Source organism: Bombus fervidus, chromosome 4 (genome assembly GCF_041682495.2).
Source record: "Bombus fervidus isolate BK054 chromosome 4, iyBomFerv1, whole genome shotgun sequence".
Classification (NCBI taxonomy): domain Eukaryota; kingdom Metazoa; phylum Arthropoda; class Insecta; order Hymenoptera; family Apidae; genus Bombus; species Bombus fervidus.
In genome coordinates, this window is record NC_091520.1 from 15,455,054 (window position 1) to 15,475,679 (window position 20,626).

The 20,626-nt window shown below is 41.2% G+C and overlaps 2 protein-coding genes across 2 annotated transcripts in view; one reads left to right on the plus strand and one right to left on the minus strand.

Annotated features, from left to right (window-relative positions):
- Window positions 1-1,050, minus strand: part of LOC139986404 (dynein assembly factor with WD repeat domains 1) — a 58,478-nt gene extending 57,428 nt beyond the window's left edge. The window contains exon 1 of the mRNA XM_072001714.2: window positions 956-1,050. The gene's annotated coding sequence lies outside the window, so the exon portion shown is untranslated. The remainder of the gene's footprint in view (window positions 1-955) is intronic.
- Window positions 1,051-5,353: 4,303 nt separating this feature from the next.
- The window catches only part of LOC139986390 (uncharacterized), a 33,052-nt gene continuing 17,779 nt past the window's right edge, over window positions 5,354-20,626 (plus strand). Inside the window, exon 1 of the mRNA XM_072001680.1 lies at window positions 5,354-6,480. Coding sequence (XP_071857781.1) covers window positions 6,394-6,480 — 87 coding nt within the window. The 5' untranslated portion in view covers window positions 5,354-6,393. The remainder of the gene's footprint in view (window positions 6,481-20,626) is intronic.

Genomic DNA, 20,626 nt, shown 5'->3' on the forward strand with positions numbered 1-20,626 from the left:
ATGGAAAAGAAATTTCGCAACGTTAGAAATCGAAGGTTACGCGACCAAGGTCTGGGAAACACCGCCACTCGAGGAACGCGTTAACGCGCGCGTGACGCCTACGAGGATAACGTCTAATGTAATGTACACAGTACTATGCATAAGACACGAACCATTTACGATGGTAATTTCATAGTGGAGATTAATGATATTTTTCGGAAATATTTCCACCTGATGTCGCGTGTAAACTGAAGTAATAAATTCAACCACGTTTTCTTAACCAGTTAGCTGTTTTTGACGAGTATACTCGTCACGAACAAGCGGCATTATTTAGCGTTACGAAGAGCCCTGTCGGTGAAATTAAAAAATACAACAGTCGTTTCGTTGCGATTTAATTGTACATTATAACAGCCACGTATACTTTCTGTATACTTTTGCTACACGTTTTAGGTGCACGCTTTTCAAAGCTTCCAAACAGGTAACTGGTTAAAAGAGCACGTCAAGCGTTAATATTTTCACGTATAAACATCTATCTAAGAGCAGAGAGTGATTGATTCGTCGCATATAAATATGGAAATTATTATAATAAATATACAAATCACTTTATAAATTCAGATAGACGATTCCTTAGGAGGTGCACATCAAGTTTTATTTTCTTCGCGCAAGATCTACCTAACTAAAGAGTAATTCGTTTTTCCAGTTTTCGAGCGTTATTATATTGGAATAACGAAAAGAAGGTTACGTAAAAATCACAAGACAGTGTCTCCTCGATTAATAACAAAGCATCTTCTTAAACGCTTCTAAAAAGTAGCAAAATAGATTTAACACAATACCAAGGGACCATTGCGTTTGTTCGTAGAAACAAAATATTTCCATTCGATAAATCCTTAATCGATACTGTTCGACACAAGATGATACAACGTGAGATCTGCGACGTAACGAGCCAAAGAAATAAATAAAGCAAAAGATAGATTACCTTGGTCCGGATGCGAGTTGAGTTACGGACTTGCAGTCGATTGGCGAGGTCTATGCAGATCTGCGGTAAAAAGCTCGGCGATCTCCTCGGTAACGATCTTAATCGCCGTGTACACGTTTCTTTCTAAATGTAGCACGCACCGATATCGAAGAACGCGCGAGTACACGCCTTCCTCTCTGTGGGAAAATCAACTGATGAATCAGCTACTGATTCGAACATCAACTTTGTTATTCTTACGATTACATTGCTGGATAAAAAGATAGCGCGGGCAATGCCAGATGGAAGTAGATATTAAGTAGATTTACTCACTGGAAAGTAAAAATAAAAGTGAAAAAATATATAAAATATCCAAGATATGGTGCTTTCCATAATACTTGATAGATAAAACAACTTTCTACCCAGGTCATTTTAAGACTCTTTTTAGCAATTTAGATATTTTCTTAATTACATTATCGAATACATAAATATGCATAAAATACGCAGTCCGTCGATGATTCTCGGTAGAGTTGCGTTTTAAGATGTTGGAGCTTAGCTACGAAGGATCCGGTGGAAAGCTAAGCTACGTTATAACGTACCAGGCTAAGTTTAAAAATATTTGCTTCGTCTTCAACTTGCGCAGCTACTTCTCAATTACCAAATGACAGCACTGTGCATTCGAGAATACACATACCCATACACTTGATAAATCATAGATAGACTGCAAATTCGTCTTACGATATTTAAATAAATATTCTTGCAAAGATAGTCGAAGAAATTCGTTTGAACCACGAAATACAGCGAGCACCGCTTTTCGGATATTTCATACTTTTTCTCTACGCGTGTCTCCACCGTCAAGCTTGCCGTGAAAGTATGAAAAATCCAGAGTCTATCGTAGGATCGATAATTGAAATCAATAACTTATCCGTAAGCAACAACGTTTCTGCGATTCCGTGCATATTCTATTGGAGTACAATAAAAATATGGCGAGAACGATACACGGTTACGCAATTTAACGCTAAATCTTTTTAACGGTGCGGTAATGACCGTTCGGCCGAAAATTCCTGCCAATAAATCGTTATTCGACGGTCTGATTTATTACGTAGACCACGGCAGAAAAGCGACAAAGTATGAACGATTTGACAGTGATTATACGTGTAGGTTGATTGCGCTTGGCTGTCGAGATCGATTCGATCGGCCAGATCTCTTCCAGCTATAGGGACAAATGTGCTTTAATTATCGTAATAGCGGATCACCGACGTTACCATCTTGCCAATTTCGATTAAATCACGCAATAGCGACCACTGTGTTGCGTACCGTGCGTGTAACGTGATCGTGTAATCAATTAAAATAAACGTTGGTGCAAACATTGAATAATAATCGTAAGCCAATATCGCGAAGGTTGCCGTGTAATAAAGCGAATGGTTCGGAGACACGAGAAACGGAAATGGCTGGCGTAATGAAAATTAATTACGAGCGATCGTTAAAGCGCATCGGCGAGTTCGTATTTCTTGGCGATATTGATTGAAAGAATAAGAAAGCTGAGCAACGAGATCGTGTCGTTTTTCAAGAGGAAACCGTTATAGAAAATTCTGTCGTTCGTTTATCTTCCGATATGTATAATCTACATATATAATAAACGCCGTGTCTCGACGAATAGGATTCACGATAATTACCCGTAGATTCCGGTCGTGTTTAGGAACCAGGTCGACAAAGCTGGTGTACGCAGTCTGATTTGAAAGCCAGCAATACAGCCTTTCGCAAAAGTTTTCGTATAACTACGATACAGAGTCTACGCTCTACCGTTTATGGGAAACTGTAACGCTATCAAAGAATAGATTTGCATATCGAGCCGATGTCGTTAGTCGAAGGTGAAAGTACTTCGATCGATTCCTCTAAAAACTTCGATACGATGAAATTATTATAATAAGTAGACTTGTGGATTTTTATGTACTTACGGTGCTAGTTATAATACTCGGTAGATAAACGATTCTCTACTCAGGTTCTATATGTTTTTCATTGTAATGTAAATTTCTTTCTCATTGGAAGAAACATTCCGCAGAAGTGTCATCTTCTGTTGGCGTACCTTCGTCTCCTTTTATTTTAGAAAAACCAATATATCTAAATATTTTCGGTAATATTATTCCTTACGAGTTATACATTAAATCGATGGTTCTTCTTCGTAATTTGTTACGTTACATTATTATTCTCCTCCTCTGTCACGCAGATATAATACGATTTAACGTCTTTGAGAGTGGTAAAAAGCGACGACCATGAAGAGAAAAAGGTGACGAGTTTTTATTTAAAAAATTGCAAAGATCGTTTCCACTCGCACGCTACAGCCCGTAACTAGAATAACTGGAGAAATTCGCAGCAAAAAGTTGATAGTAAAACAATTACAATAATTTTACATATAATGACTCCTGTATTGTGCTAATTTCTTGTAAAATTATTCTGCGAATTTCATGCTCACAATACATACTTAAATTCCACTCCCACCGTACCCGTACCCTCGATGTCCAGCGTGAGAAATTTTGCGGGTGGAAATTTTTTTACCGTTATCGATGCAGCGATATTACATAGGCGAGACGACGATGGGTTTCATCAAGGGTCGTGCAACCAGTATCATTAACTTCTCTTACGAATAGCGTTACTCGTCGTGAATAATACGAGTATCATCGCGGAGAACTGTAGAGACCGCATAGTAACCTACTGTTTCGATCAGTGTTGAATACAATGAACACGGCCCTGCACCCCTGCTATACTGTTACTGTATTCTTTTCAAGTTTGTTAATCAAGCATCAGTGCCGGTTATTATCGTGCCGCGTAATCTACGGATACCTCGGTCCATTATATGTATATACGTGCAACGGTCTGATATAAAACGATAATTGCAGTTATGCAGCGTAGGCTACAACCTTAACGCACGATGCAGTTAGAAGAATCGGGATTGCCAGTTGAAAATGCGGCATAAGAAATTTAAGTCGTTGCGTTTAACACGACGAGGTCGAGAGCATATTTGTGAGAAAATTACAAAATCGTCTTGTAATTGAAAGATTGTCTCAGTGACTTGACAAAATTTCACGAGTAAATCGTAATATCGACAGATAAGAATGTTTGGATGATTAATAGTTTCGCAGCTAAGGAATGCGCATTTTGTCATTAGTTGGTATTGACAAAATCCGCATTTCCAATCCAAAAAATTCCATATTTTCATGAACTTTGCCAAATGGATGGTAAATTGGTTCCTAAACAAATATTCCTCTCGTCTAGCAAATGCTCGACGAGTATACTCGACGTATTACGAATATTTACGTATTTTAATTTGTACTTTGCGACGAGTAAAATTTCGCTGAGAATTTTAGTCCGATTATACGAAGCGTAAAACAAACTCGTGAGACGATTGTTGGCAAAAATCACGATAACGGTAACGGAATGGTAAAAATGAGACGAGTACCACACCTACGTCGAAAAATGAGGAATTCCCTCGGAAAGCTTGTCGCTGGTCCGATGCTTCAGGCTGAAAGAAGACCGAACGCTGAAGGGATTTCGACGCCTGAAAGGCAACACCTCGTGCGCGCATCGAAATCACCTCGTCCGTACTACGCCTGACCGCGTATCGAAATCTCCGCGCGAGCGCTAAACGCGAATCGCGGACGTCGGGACGCCATTTTCTCATTACACGTGCAGCGTCGAGGTAAACGTAATCGCAAAGTCTGTGGGTCTCTTTTCGCGGATCGATTTCGATGGCGACGCGAGGAAATCGGGACAAATTGGCGCGGCGACGGTGAGGCACGAATCCTGGCTGCCCGAAGCGCAACGAAGACCGAGAGGAATACAGAGAAAAAAAAGAAACGGAAATTTACGTTTCGCTTGGGCGGAGAAAAAAAAGAAAGAAATCTGCCTTTTGCTTAACCCAGCGCTACTACGGTCCACGAATCTTTGTATTTCCATCTACCGTTCATTTTAGCAAACGAAAGGATCCGTGCGACGTTTTAAGAAAATGTTCAATACGAAATAACCGAAGCGAGAAATCAGACGTACCGGTAAGACTCGCTTCGTGTTTCGTCCAGACTGAAGAGACTTTTTAACGTTGGAAAAATATAATTGGGTGTGGAGTGTGACGTGAAAGAACGCGGTGGAATCAAGAAGAACGAAGAAATCCGCCTTTTGCCTAAGAAGAGGAGTAAGAAGAAAAAGAAAGAGGCAGGGAAAGAAGCGAAACAGCGACGAAAATTAAAGGAAGAAAAATAGCGTCCGACTCGGTTCCCACGAGGTGGAGGACCCGCCAAAAAGTAAGGTAGCGTGAAGCGCTGCCTAGCCGACAAAGCTGACTCGCTCGACTTTAAGAAGAAGTCGGATGAACGGCGTACAGTGCCTGTTAGCCGAACGGAAAGGATGAAGATGAAGAACGGCGGTGCGTGAAGATCTCCTGCTGTCAGTCGGTGGTCAACCGTCTCGGAGGAAGGACGTGTGGTGCCGCGTGCTTTCTGCCTCGTCTCGATTCTCTCTCGTCGAACTACGATATACGTTTTCTTCGAAACCTATCGTTCAACGATCTGCTTACCTTCGCTAAAATACTCGCTCCTTGTAAATTACAAAAAAGAGGGACGAGCAAACGGTTAAACATCGGTTAAACGATCGCGAATGAATTTGTCGTTGAAAACATCGAACCGATCGCGGTGCTTGGATAAACCGCGTGATCGAAATTTAGAGTTTCTTTATTTCTTGGTAAAGACTTTGGATTAGCGATTAATCATCGGACATAGGGAGGAGTTTATCGTGCGAGAAGTCATAGGGAAAGTGATTAGAGGCAATCGTAAGCGATCGAAGCTGATCGAAAAGGATCGATGTTAATTGCAAGCGATTCTGGTGATTGGTATCGAAGCTGAGATTCTGCGTTTCAAACGGAGTGAAAAATGGGACCAGCGTGGTTCGAAAGCATTTAAAACAGGTCTGAAAAATGAACTGGTTTTTTATGGGTCGACCCATTAAAAGGTAGACAGAGCGAGAGAAGAAAAAATACGTTGGTCGCGTATGAATATATCGGCAACTGTGCTTAACGGGACTGTTCAGGACTGTGAAAAAAAAAATTGTGCTACAACCGTGACCTTGAATACCACGGGCATCGCGAACATATCGTTGGCCTATGCGTGTCTACGCGCGCGAATCTCCAACTCGAGCGGAGGCGTATAACACTCGCGTTTCCCTTGAATAAATTTCCGCCTCTGTTTTCTCTAACAATCGGTAGTAATCGTTCACGGACGACCGCAGAAGAAAAGGAACTGTGTCCAGCAATGAACACGTCTGGAAACGTTTGAGACGACGGCGACGACGACGACGACGACGACGACGACGACGACGACGCGATCCCATTGTCTGTGGAAGTTGGACGTGAGTGGAAAAAGAGTAGCAAGAAACTAACTGGTGCTGAAAGAGAAACGAAGAGGAATCAATGAAAGATGGCTTCTATGTGTGGCAGCAGCAGCAAAAGTTACCCGGCGATTAACACCGGCAGCTACTATAGACCAGGAGCTTATCCTTATCAGGTGAGTGATACCAGCGTTGTACCGCGAAGTGGATCGAGTGGGAAATGGGAAAAAGGAAGACGTAAAATGGGAAAGATCGAGTCGTGTAAAATTGCAAGTATTTGCGTGAAATCGGAGGCCAGGATTGAACATAAAATAAAGGCGAAATGTTTACGTATAGTATAGTACTAGTAGTTAGGTTCTGTGGGAGTATTTCGGATCGAAAGAATTTGTGTGGAATCTGTGAGGAATTAAATATTAGACGAAGCAGAGGAAATCGAAATTTACGCGTATCACAAAGTAGGTATTAAAATGGTAAACTATCGCAATGCCTTGGTTTAAAAATATTTCTATAAATATCTCGATTCGAGTATTTTTGTCTCTTACGGAAGATTTTCGGAAAATATCATCTGTCATCATTTAAATAGTTCCACGCAATTAGTTAAGTAACAGTGACTGATCCATACAGTGAAATTTATTTTTCTTCCGGTAGTTTGCATTAGGTACATCAGATGAGACACCAGAGGAATTAAGCTACGAAAATTTGAAGGCGAGCTGCGATCGAATTTAAAATTGTCACGAGTGAAATGGTTAAAAAGTTACGTAAAAAGAAGAAAAAATTCTAAATGTAAATGATCCGAGAGTAGACAAATTTACAAAACGAGGAGAAACATTGGCGAATTAAAGACTACGAAGTATTAACAGACTAATTTCAATTCCATTTCAAATCCATTAAAAATTTCGAGATCTATTTATCAAAATATCGTAGTAAGAAATTTGAAGAGATCGAATGTAATTCTTATACGAGAAACATACGAAAACATTATCACAATGGTTAGGCCCGTCTCCGGATATTCGGATGCTTACACTTCAACTCCGTTATGATCCGTACCGGAAATCATTCTGACGTGCATCGCGGCGAACGCATTAAGTTTACGAAGGAGGAGTGTGACTGCATTTATTAAAAGAAAACCCGTTTCGCAGGCAGCGTGCGCAGCACAAGTAAAATTCGATGAATAATGCAACACATAATCGATTGTTCAGGCATTTTAGACCATTAGTTTTTGAGCAGTTATGAAGGGAAAATCCAAACGTTTAAATATGATGGTCTTATACCGACTCGTACCAGGAATTTAGGATCGCAGTGCACACAGACAAATAAATTTATTAGAAGCTAATATACGTATCGTATTTGTGTGCAACTATTCGTTCCAATACACATTACGTAAACACGTACATAAAAATACTAATCGTTATAGATATTCCACGAACGACGCGATAATAAAAATGGAAATACTATTGAAAAATGTAATTCATAAAGGAACAACAGAAAAATATTTTATCGAATATCGAGAATTATTGTCGCTTCGCGAGTGTACGTAACTCGATGATACGTAATTACCGTCGTCTGTGTTTGCTGTTAATGCGAAAAAGTTTCTCGTGCTTCGCTTTGACGTTATCAGAAATGGGAAACGAACCGATACATTTGAAATGCTTCGGTTTATTCTCCTTCGTAAACCGTAGGAAGATGAGCGCCGTTGGCGTCAATTTTTAAGCGACAGTGTACGAAACAGACACGAATACCGATTGACACTAAAAGTGACGAATAACGGGGCAAAAACAGTTCTCGCTCGAGTTCCATGGAACTCGTTAAAGATTTCTCGATGCCTGTTCCGTTCCACTGTTTCCCGTTATTAGCCGACGAAGCGAACAAAAACTGCGACGAAGGGGAGCAACGAAAGTGAGAAAAAGGAAGGAAACCTTCTCGAAAGATAAGATAGAAGCCGATAACGGACCTAACGAGAAGGAATGCTTTCAGTGTCAATCGCACGCCTCGAGTAACGTGCATGAAAAAAGAAAGGAAGAAAAAAGAAAACAAAGAACAATGTGTAACTACACGCCGCACTGTGAATTTTTGACGTGTAAAATCTGAAAATAAGGGCGGTATTTGTGTGCGATAATTACGGTTGAAATTGTTACTAAATTACACTGTAATTTCCGTGGAAACGTGTAGCAGGTACCGCCGCTTCGAACTCAGCGAACGTAATTATTTCTCGGAGTATCGAAAACGTTGCGCGTGTAAAGTGCGAATTTCATTGTTTTTGAGGAACGTTGCTTGCAAGCTTTAAGCGCTGTGGCACCATTGTCGCTGTGTCGCGCGTCGATTTTTATGTGGAAATTGTGAGAAGGAAACGTGGGAGATCCATTTCTGTTTGTCTTTATTAGCTACATTTTCGCCGTATCACGTTTCTTTTTGCATTTCTTGGCTTTCACGCAGCTTCGTCACGTGCAAAATGTTTGTCCAAATATTTTAAAATTGACTGGCACGCAGCTTCGCTTTCAAATGTACTCTTTATCTTCGTTGGGACGATTATTCGTCTTCCTCGTTGGTAATTTTCATTCGAAGTAAGAAGCGTCGAAATCGATAGCGTTTTACCGAAAATATCTCAAAGTCATTTTCATTCGGTGCTTTAAGCCACCAATTATTTTTATCGGAATAATTAATCGTCTTCTTTGGTCGTAATTTTCATTTCAAGTAAGAAGCGTCCAAGCCAATAGCGTTTAACCAAAAAAATGTCAAAGTCATCGGTTTCATTCGGTGTTTTAAGCCAAGAATTATTGTAATTGAAACGATTATTCGTCTTCTTTATTCGTGATTTTCATTTTAAATAAGAGATGTCCAAGTCAATGGCATTTAACCAAAAAAAAAAAATCTGAAAATCATTTTCGTTCGTTGCTTTAAACCGTCAATTACTTTTATTGGAATAATTAATCGTTCTCTTTATTCGTAACTTGCATTTTAAATAAAAAGTGTCCAAGTCTTGACAACGTTTAACCGAAAAGATCCGAAGATCACTTTCATTCGCCGCTTTAAACCACCGATTACTTTTATTGGATTAATTAATCGTCTTCTTTATTCGTAATCTTCGTTTTAAATAAAACGTGTCCAAGTCGATATAACGTTTAACCGAAAGGATCTGCAAATCATTCTTTCATTCGGTGCTTTAAACCATACACACACGTTGAGAAACCTTAACAGCAGCGACATTGAAACCTCCACAAACATCAACCGGGCGAAACCTTCGAGTCCTTGTCAAACAATTCTCGCGCGAACAGCCTTTTTATATTTTCAACGATCTCAGAAAATAATTACACGGTACGCACGGTGGTTAAGGTCTGTTCTCAAAGGAAGTTATCCGTCCCCACGGAGGACGCGTCCAAATTATACAATCGAGCATTGTCCTGTTACGCGTTACAGCCGCCTCCTGACTCGAAATTCCACCATCTTGGTGGTCCGACGAACAAGATACGCGACGTTTCTTTCGATAGACGTAATTAAATGCGTCGCCGACTGTGGCATAAAACAATATGAAGCAGAGGGACCACACGTACGTACACCTTCGTTCATAAGTATGGGAATTCCGCACAAAACCGTGTGTTTAAGATTTTTGATTTAATTTCATTTAATTTCATTTACGAAACGAATCGTTCGATCAACGTTATATTTATCAAATACCTTCGTCGTAAACATACTTTGTGCCACTGCACTTAGTGAAACGAAATCTTAGTTAATCGCTCGATTAATAATCGAACCCTCGCCGAATGGGAAAACCTAGCGAACCGGTAAATTTGTTTGTCTTCCAACCAGTTTAGACGAGTGAAATTTGGAAAAGTTCAAACACGGTGATCGAGTTAGCAACGAAACAAAATCGCTTGCTTTTTAACCTGTTAACTACGGAGTTTAGTTTCGAAAATTCATTACGGTGTGCGTAGTTAAAATCAGGCACTGACGCGTATACACGTCGAAATAGAACAAAGTTTACTTGATAATAATTACAATGGTACTAAATAGTAGGAGGAATGCTCTAGACACCTTTGCTTGTATCGTTATGTGGATTCTGTGCATTTTTACGTTCTCGATTTTCTCACAATTACGTAACAATTGAAAATATATCCTGTAAATTGTTTCTCGTAAATTACATTGTGTGAAATTAATCCGAAATATATTCTACGAAGAAACAATATTTTCCTGTAGATATCCTAACACTTATGAACGAAGGTGTAGCCAAGGCGTCTGAGTCGTGGAAACCTTGGCCTTGTCTTGCATGAAAGCGTTACATAAGTTTGCCTCGCTTGGCATCGCGAGAAGATGACGATGATCCTCGGCTTTCTTCTTTCCTTTTCTCCTCGACTGTCTCGACACGCCTTTCCTTGCCACTTCCATACCTTCTTCTATCCTCGGCCGAGCATACGCCTCTCTCGCGTGCAACTCTATGCCAGGATCTAAAATATGAATGCATTCAGAGTTAGAAGGACGCCGGAGAGAAAAGACACTGCTGTACTGTTCGCTGCAAGATGCGCATTTCTCGTGCATGATCCTTGGATATTTGCGCTTGATCTTCTTACGTGTAAAGCATGAATATTTATGCATTTATGCAAAATTTGAAGGTACAAAAACGCATCGACTACATCGGAATGCAGGAGTATCGAAAGTGTGCTACCTACTCGTAACATTGAACATTTTACCATCCTTCGTACGATAAACGTTATTAATCCTATGATAAAGTCATTATTAATGGAACAAAATTGCAGAAAATTTCACAAGATCAACGCGTTTAGTTCTAAGAGAACCAATTAAACGCCGTTTTATCAAATCGCCCGGAAAATATGTATTTTTATTATTTAAAAAAGATCGATCTTAATCCTCTGTACACTCCAAATTAACGAATTTCGTCCTAAATTCTACATAAGACATGATTCAACGTGCCCGATAAGTACTTGAAAAATAAGCGAAACAATTTTGTAAAAAATTCTTATGATACGATGTAACAAATGTTGTAAATCTTCGTATCTCTTACGTTTGTTTTTCGATATATCTATCTCAGTTATGTGTCCAAATTCTTCCTCGAGCACGTGAAATACTTTGCACGTCCATTAACTCGCGTTTAATCGTTTGCATCGCCTGTCCACGTTGGTTTTATCGATTCCAAATATCGTTCCTCGGTTCACCAAACATTCCTAATCGTACGACACAGATTGCTCGTACCCCGTTAGTACCGTCGTTGAATCGCCGACAAGCGACAAACATCGCGATTAGCGCGCATTTATTCGCGGGTAAATCGCGAAACAACCGATAAAGTTCTCCACGCTGGCAATCGTTTTCTACCTGTGAAACGAACGCGACACGAAACGAATGCGAATTAACGCGCGACATTCAGGAAGGAACAGCCACCGAGATAAAATTGGCGATTCTCTGCTAACTTTTTCCGCGATCACGTCAATTTGAACGCGCGCATTGTCCCATCGGTTACCTACGCGGTGTTCCGTTAAAATCACATGTTGCGAACAAGTGGACGTCGTGCAATTAAAATCGTGCAACGCAATTACGGCTTTTCCACGCGTCAAGATAAAGCATGTACCACTTGTGCGTGTCATTCCGGTCAAAGACACGCGTACTTCGCACTGCCATGTCCGTTGACCCTGCAGCAACAGATACACCATTGTTTCAGAGTTCGATGCATTCCTACTTTTCCTTTCCAAGTCCAGCGTAACAGCGTAAACCTTGAGAACGTGTTCGTTTTCGTTTCCTACGGAATACATCGAAGTTCTGTTCAACCTTCTCGCGAAGTTACGATCTGAACCTTGCACGAAACCAAATCGATCAACCCTGTTTTTCATCAATTTCTCCGTCTTATCTCGCAAGCACAACGATCGGTACTTGAATTCTCGATATACGAATTATACGCAATATACGATGTCTTAAATCCTAAAGTAGATAAATTTATAGTCGTTTGAACGCGAAACCTGTAGCGTTCTTTGTCCTCGAACAAATGCAATTTATACGTTGGAGTTGCCCCGTTGTCGTTGCGAGCTCCTCAGGTCCGAACGCTACGGTGTGTTGGCGCGCTAGGACTGACTCATCTCGTATCGATTCGCGCGACAATGTCAGCAACCTCGACCGGCAGACTACGATTGTCCTTAAGCTATCATACTCTGACAGCTTAAGTAATTACAGGCTACGTGGTGCCGCGTACGATTCCACGACCAACAATTTACGAATCGAGAATAGAAGGCGAAAAGGGCTCGGCTATGATTTACCGATATAACCGATATACGCGCGGCGGCTGGTCGTAGGGCGATAAGCGTGTTCCTCGCTAATAATTTACAAACGAACCGGCGGTCAAGGGAATTCGCGATCGTACAAAAGGTTGGCGCGTCGAAGAACGCGTGAAGGGAGGCAGCACCGGTCCTTTTGTCGACGCCGGGAGGCCGTAGGAACGCGAGCGCCAGACAAATCGCTATCAGCCGCGGCAATGCAACGAGAATAATGACTATAATCCCCGGGCTGATTTTTCATCTTTGTCAACCGTCGCGTTATACAATGTAAACGCGGCGGGAAATTGTTCCCGAAAGACACGGCGTGCAAGCGCATCAATAACCATCCTGCGAACGCAATGTATACACGGTGTTTCGGAAAGTTAGATTAAGTTGGTTGTACTTCAAATTGTTGGATAGTGCAGATACATCTTTGCGAATTGACTGATTGATAAAATTATTATCGTAGCAATTAAGTTTGTTGCTGTATCGTGTGCTTGCTCGTATTTCAAGCTACTGCGAACGAGATTATATTGGTTGCTATTGTAGCCAATATGTACGCACATAAACGCCGCGACATACTAACGTGGTATCTATTACCGTTCGACTGACATCAATTTTCTTACTTTTATAATCTCTCGCACAAAGTGAAATACGATTCTTACTTCCTCGGTGTTTCTAACGTCGAACAACTCAGGCATAATTCTTTTTCCCTAAGCTTTCGTGCGTAATCCTGCTGATACTCGATGCACACGAATACAACACGTTTTGATGTCTCTTCTCGAATTGCGTTAATTTACAGCGTGATAAAATTCGCAATCATAAAAATCCGCGAAATACCTCGAATCATAGTACATCTTTTAAGGTTCCTAAGGTAACAACCAGTGTCCCTTATTTGACGTCGATTTATCATCGTTTTCGGTAGAGTGCGATGAAATTCACTGTAACCACAAACCCGCTACATATATCTAAATACTTGGGAGCATTATAAACGTTACTCGAGGCAGCATAACACTGGCAAGCGGTAGTATAAATATTATTTCGCCGTAGCGGTCTTTTAAAAACACTCTTGGAACGTCTGCCACGGGAGGATTCTCGAGGAAGGGAACGAAAGGTAACAAAGACGGTGATTAAAGCGATGATAACAATGCTGTCGTTCATCTTCTTCTCGGTCTCTCCCCGTGATTCTCGCGGTGGTTCGAAAACGTCGTCGTTGTTCCGCGCGCAATGCCCCAACCAGCTGCTCCTCCATTATCATCGTTGAACGTTTCCTCGGTCGCCTCTTCGTGTCTCTGACGATTCCGGCGTGTTCCCCTGCTTTATTTTTCTCGGCTGCACGCTTCGGTAACCGAGCTCGAGTGACACTAAATCCTCGAGGTGGCACTGACCTAGCTGGCAGCCGGCTAGGACCAGCAAGAGGTGGACCGTTTCACGGCTCTGCGTCGTGGCTCTTGGGTACTGTTATTTCACTGGCATACTTCGCTTCGAATACCAAACGAATTCAGCCGGTGGAAGATCCGACGAGCAAGAAAGGAGGGACAATGATGTATCGAGAATGCCATCTAGAAGGAAGGATAGATCGGTAGAGATCAGTCAAGGTTGAACGGTTCGGTTCAATGGCCGAATTCTTTCCATATTTTCCAAGAAAATTTTTACACGACCAGTTTCTTACGCTGTGTAAAGTGTTTGTAATATTTTGTATAGAGTGTATGCTGTATAGAGTATTCGTGCTACTTTGTACACGGCGTTGGTATTTTTTTCTCGCAGAGAAATAGGATTGGCATATTCCAAGAGTGTTGAGGTAACGCTGGTAGTTAGTTAACGCTGATTATATATAACACTGACTGAAACGGATCGATTGTCAAGAACGGTCAAGGTCTTTTTCTTACGAAATTTATCAGAGCGATTAAAATGAGATAAATTCCATGGACTAACGTAATGTAAATACGACTTAGATAGACGTAGACATCGTAGCGAACGAAAAGTATTCACAGATGTACTTAGAATACGATGTGTAAAGTTCAGGTGGTTGATAAAACCCAAATTACTGGATATTACGATTGTAGAAAGACTGGACCGAAACGAGGTAGAGAGAGAGACGATTCGTTGCACCAAATAACGTATTCCCGATAGAGCTAACCGAAGCTACACCGTTGCATCGAGACTAATCTCGACCAACGTCCTCGTAAAACCTTAAGATTATACAATTATGTCAAGTGGAACAGCCGTTGCAGAAGGTTCTGCGACTCTTCGTAAACGTGAACGCATGAATCAGCGATTCGAATGTAACCGCATTGGCCACGAGCAAAGAGTTCATTAGAATTCGCTGACTTCATTTCTAGACACGTTCTAATCTTTCTTCTCGCGTGTTGCATTTGACGTGCGCTCATTACGTGGAAAGCCTCGTCCGCGTACGGATACGATCATCCGAGTGTTCGTCGAAACGTGAAAAAAAGAGATACGTTCGCGAGGAACACCTACGTCGCTACGAGGAAGGGTACGAGATGGGCGTTTGCCAATTTTCCACGCGAAACGCCCGTGAACGGCCTCGACCACAGAAATTGGCGTTGATCGTTACGCAGCTACGCGATCACGATCTTGATCTTCGCGCACACGCGATCCTCCATTCACGCACGAGCTTAGGCGAGCACTGCGCCTTCATCCTGCGAGCCATTTACGCTCGATCGCTTACGCCGCGTGATTTTATTCAATGAAGAAAATAAGGAGAAATATACATTGGCTTGGCAACTAAGCGATTGATTCGGTTATATAGATTAATTCAATTATTAAAATTACTTTGGGGCCGGGTTTCATTTATTGGTACGGATAATTATTTCTATTATTATTAGGTTTAATTAATTGTTTAGCCAGGATATCAGATATATTTTATATATGAGTCCACATCGATACGTGAATGAGAGATTAGAATAGAATTCAAGATTTCGAGACAGCTCGATTTATGGGAAACGTAACTCGATATAATTGCATTATACGAATTAACTCGTTTATTCTTCACTTATCACCGACCATCCTATATTTATACGCAGATGCCTCGCGTAATTAAGAATCTTATATTAATTACAGTTCTCCTTTATAAAGCATAATGCGAGCCGTTTAAACTCAAGTATATGTACATTCGTTTCTATTTAGATAAACATTAATTTCTTTTTCCCTCTCCAAACGAGAATTATCGTTTCTCTAAAACGAAACAACTTGCCTAACATTGGTAAATTATCATTGCTCGCTCAGACGGAAACTAAAACCATTAGTGTCCGTTAATTAGGCAAAGAAACGAAAGAAAAGAGTCAGTTTCGAGCGAACAAATTCAAATGATATTTAAATTGCGTTAACTATCCTTGATTAGCCGCTTTTACGTCTTGGTCGATATCTCCGATAATATTGTGTCGGAGACTAGTTAAACCAGGATATAATTAGATCTGTTCGTTAGGGAGCCGGTAGAAGGATGAAAAGAAGGACTACGAAGGCAGCCAGTGACCTTCCTTTTTGTCTAGCCGCGATCACCATAATGATGGACAGTTAGGTTCAACGGACCCAATTTACGAGGCTCTGACTTGTGATCTACGTACAGCGATCCGTCATAGTATTTAAGTATTCGGCATAATGGTTTTACGAATGCGTGACGCCTTACACGAAACTTTTTGTAACTCATTAATGCCGTAATGAGACGAGATTATCGTGATTAGCGTGATCGGCGGACACTGAAAGCAATCTGAAAATGCGTATAGGAGCTAGAAGACCGCAAACAATATAATAGCGCGTCGATAATATCAGCAATTTTTCAACGGTGCCAACGTGAACAACAATTATATCCGGAGGATGAAGAACTAATCGAAGGCGTAGATTTACACGTGCGCGCATACACGCGAACGAATCCTAGATAATCGAAGGTCCATTGGAAACGACTCATCGCTAATATAATTACAGAGCCAACCATGATCCATGGATCGTCGGAATCTCGGCTCAATTTCTAATATCGTAGACGTAATTAAGTTTCATCGACGTACACGATGACCGTGAGTTGAACGTGACTTCGGAACTATCTCGTGATAGTTGGATTCTGTGACTCGTGAAAATACATATTTGAACGATTATCGTACAAATTCCTCGCGAACGCGTCTGTAATCTTTCCGATAATTGACGGAAAAGAACCAATTCGTCGGACGTCTAATATCTTTCAAAAAATAAATATTGCGCTTGCCAGATATAATTTGTATGAAATTTACGCGACGTAGTCGAGTCTGTTTAATTACGTTCACAGAGGTACGCGATTGTCCGCATTTAGAAATACGTTCGATCAATAAGAAAGCGTCGACGATACAAAGATAAGCAAAGACTCGACGCAACGTCGCTCACTTTCTATCGAGATGACCGAACCGATGCCGTCGTATTTCCAAAAGCCATAACACGAAATATAACCGTAGCATAAGATACGCGGTGTAGAAATTTCCGGGTGACCCGAGCCCCGGCTGGAAATCCTGAATCCGAGCAGCGAGGTCCTGAGAGACCCAGAAGGTCAACCCAACGTGATACATCACGATCTTGCGAGTCTCGGGTATCTTCCGGTTCGTGGTAAATCAAGAAGAGGCGTACCGCCGCGAGGTCCAGTACCGCCTTTCCGTTTTACTTAGAAGCCACCAATTCAAACCAAAACTGTTACGAGCCTTTCCTTTCCTTTCCTTCACGGTTCTGTCACGGTTAACGTGATTCCATTTTACATAGGGCAGACTGTATTCCTTTTTGTTCGCGTTTTATTCAGACTCGAAGTGTTCAGGATCACGAAGCGACTCACGTGTTCCGTGGTTCGGTTAAATACGTATTTCGTGGAAACGCTTGTTACGTTGTTAGGTTTAGAAGTTAGACTTAACGATCCGAGACACGTGAAGATACTTTGAGATATTCTAATATGCATATACCGCTGTAATAATTCGCGATTCGTATAGTTGTACGAGGATGGTACAGTAGCGCTTTAAATTGCCATGTACGTTGCTTTTTAAATACGTATCGATCGGTTCGTTCTGGTTGTTGTACATTGATATGGAAATCGAATCGAACCTGAAACAACAATTTTCGTTTCGAGAGTTATTCCGCTGTTCTGGCACTTGTGACGCGTACGTCTCGCAAATAATCGAACCTTTTTCGCGAAACTGAAATATTTCTCTTCGATTCGATGCCTGCTTCTCTCGTTTCAAACATGCAAACTATTCTCGTAGCTTAATGTCTCGTTTAGAAAATTGGAAAATTTCAAGTTACGACGATTAGATGACAAATTTCACGATCGGTTTAAGGTCATGAGAAATATCCATACGTCGAACGATAGCTTGGTTAATATGCCTATTGGGCGGAGGCATTTATTATGTTGTCGTTACGTCAGAACCGAGTTAACGGTTCAAAATCTGTGAAAATAGCGGGCTCGTTGATTGACTCGCGAGGCATATCGTTCGAAAAGCTGCAATTTCTGTTCCTCCTTGAATGAAACTGGCGAAACACTGTAATTTCAGGAATACTCGTTTTTTCTTTCTTTTTAAACGATCTTCGAGCCTGTACTCTGGGTGTTTCTAGCTCTCGATCGAGAACGTCGAACGATCTTGGCCATCGGAAAGTTAAGGAAATTCAACGGACGATGAAACGATCGTGAATCTTGTCTTAGGAATTCGAGAAATCGTTAAATTTAACGCGAACGCTCGTACCTTGCGTCGTTCGCTTCGAATCGTTAATCGATGCCCTTTATTCTTCGAGTATCTGAATCTTCCGAGACGATTCGTGTCGGATACACTCTAATTGCGAAGAAAGGTGTCGTCATACGTGACGCGTGCTCGCGTTAACGAGAAGATTTCAGTAATTACACCGAGAGAGCGCTGTCGACAAAATGGAACACCGTGAACAGACACGCGTACAAACAGTTCACTTTCTTCCTCAATGAAATCAAGACTTACGACATTCTGCAAGGTGAAGCAGAATGCAGCGCGTATAAAAAGAAGCAGCGCGCGGGCTCTTTTTCACAAGCTGCTGCGAGCCACAGCTGTTTGTTTCTCAAAGCATGAGACTTATCGCGTTATTGCATTATTTATAATTCGTCTTCGTTGAGAAGGCGAGACCTTTGGAAAATCCTTCGTCGCATTAACGTCCAGTGTCCTACGTGATCCTCGATGATAGCACGTACATGCAAATTGTCGATCGTTGCCAGCATTCGAGGATCACACGCGTACTTCCGGTCTTCTGTTTCGGTGAATCTGTATCCGGTCGGACAACCATTCTCGCCTCGCAACTACGAATAATTTCGCGAGTCATCGAGATGTTGAGTCTTCCTCGAACATTGGACATTGTCGTCGCAGTACTTGGCTCCGCTGCGACGTACGCGGAAATTTTACAACAACGTATTTACACGGAATTTAATCGTCGAATTCGTAGGTTTCGATGTCATTCTTATTTCATAAACGAGACTTTGACTTTCGGTATATAGAATAGATCCATCTTTATCGAAGTTTAATTCGATAGGCATGTCGTGTATCGGTCGGTCGTGATAAAACGTTGAAATAAAACGATCAATTTCGTCGTGATCCGTTATCAGAGAACAGCATATTCCACTTCAAACCAGAGCAATTAAATATAGAATTATAGATATATAAATTGAAGAGCGATCGTGAATAGAAAAACAAGAGGAGGCAATTTACTTAATCGTACGGTGGTAGTCGTCGGAGATAAGAAAAATATAATTCTCAAGGGTGTCCTCTTTGAGAATTCTTCGCTGATGTTATCCGCTACTCCGATCCGAGTTCTGTTCGTGGTCCAACAGGGACGATATACTCGGGTGAGAACGTGCATGTGTCTACGGAATAGAGAAAATTGTTGTTGGACACGTAGCGACAAACGGTTGCGGCAATTGAACACGCGCCAACGAGATCCTAATCTCTCATAAGCGGAGAACGCCCTTAAACGCCTTGCAACATTCGTGATTGCCAATTTAATGGGTATTTGTATGGTTGCCATAAGACGATAAGGTTTATATCGAAGCATAGGAACAACTTCTAATGAAATACATTTTCATTACGGTTATTCTCGTTTATTTGAAATAAGAAAAAAACTGACGAACATGCGAATCGTATAATATCGAAAAGAATAATTTTCATGACGATGCGGTATCGGTCGTTTAAAAACCTGTTTGTGTTTTTTCGCTAGGAGATTGATACGTCTCTGTAACGTCGCTTCGTCGTATTAATTAATTAACGTTAATTTAGATCCGAATAACGAACTAATTTGTATTCTACGAAATTACTCTTCCTGCCATGAATCAAAAGTAGCAAGATACTCGATCGCATACTAACTGTTCTTTTAACCATTCACGTTGATTTCATAATGAAGCCGTAACTATTTAATTCCAGGCCGTGACTCGCGATCGTAATTAATTTATTTGCCGCCATAAAAGACTGCCCCGCTTAGCCAAAATTTCAATTTAATCCTAGACCGATACAACACACGCACGTACGTATGTATAATATCAGCGAGCGAAAGCATAAAATCTTGGTCCAAGAAAGAGAATCTGCTATTTTTAACAGGTATTCGCTAACTCACCGAGTCTATATTTATCCAGGCAGTCTGTAATGGGGCTTGGAGCGAGTACTTTAGCAGAAAAATGCCAGGTCTCGATCGGTCTACTTTTTGCTGCCTCTTCTCTTTACTTTTCCTCTTTGTCGGGGATCAGCTCGGTTGCCGGATAAAGGGAGAACGTGCAGGTATACGTAGAAATGCGAAACCTTCGCCATAACATAAACGCCACTTGATGCACCGTCAAGAGACGCATAATACGTGTAATTTCACGTGGAATTTGTAATCGTTTAGTACACCAATCCACCGATGGGTCAAACGAAATTACTTTGATATCTTCCTTCTTCGATTAAAATACTTTTCGTATACTTTCGACTTTCTTAAAATCGATTTTCATACTAATTTTATGTAATCACAGTCGTAATCAGACGATTGCGTAAAGTTTCATCGGCGGAACTTGAAGTCTTCGAGCATAAATATACTTACCATACCGTAATGGCAAATACAT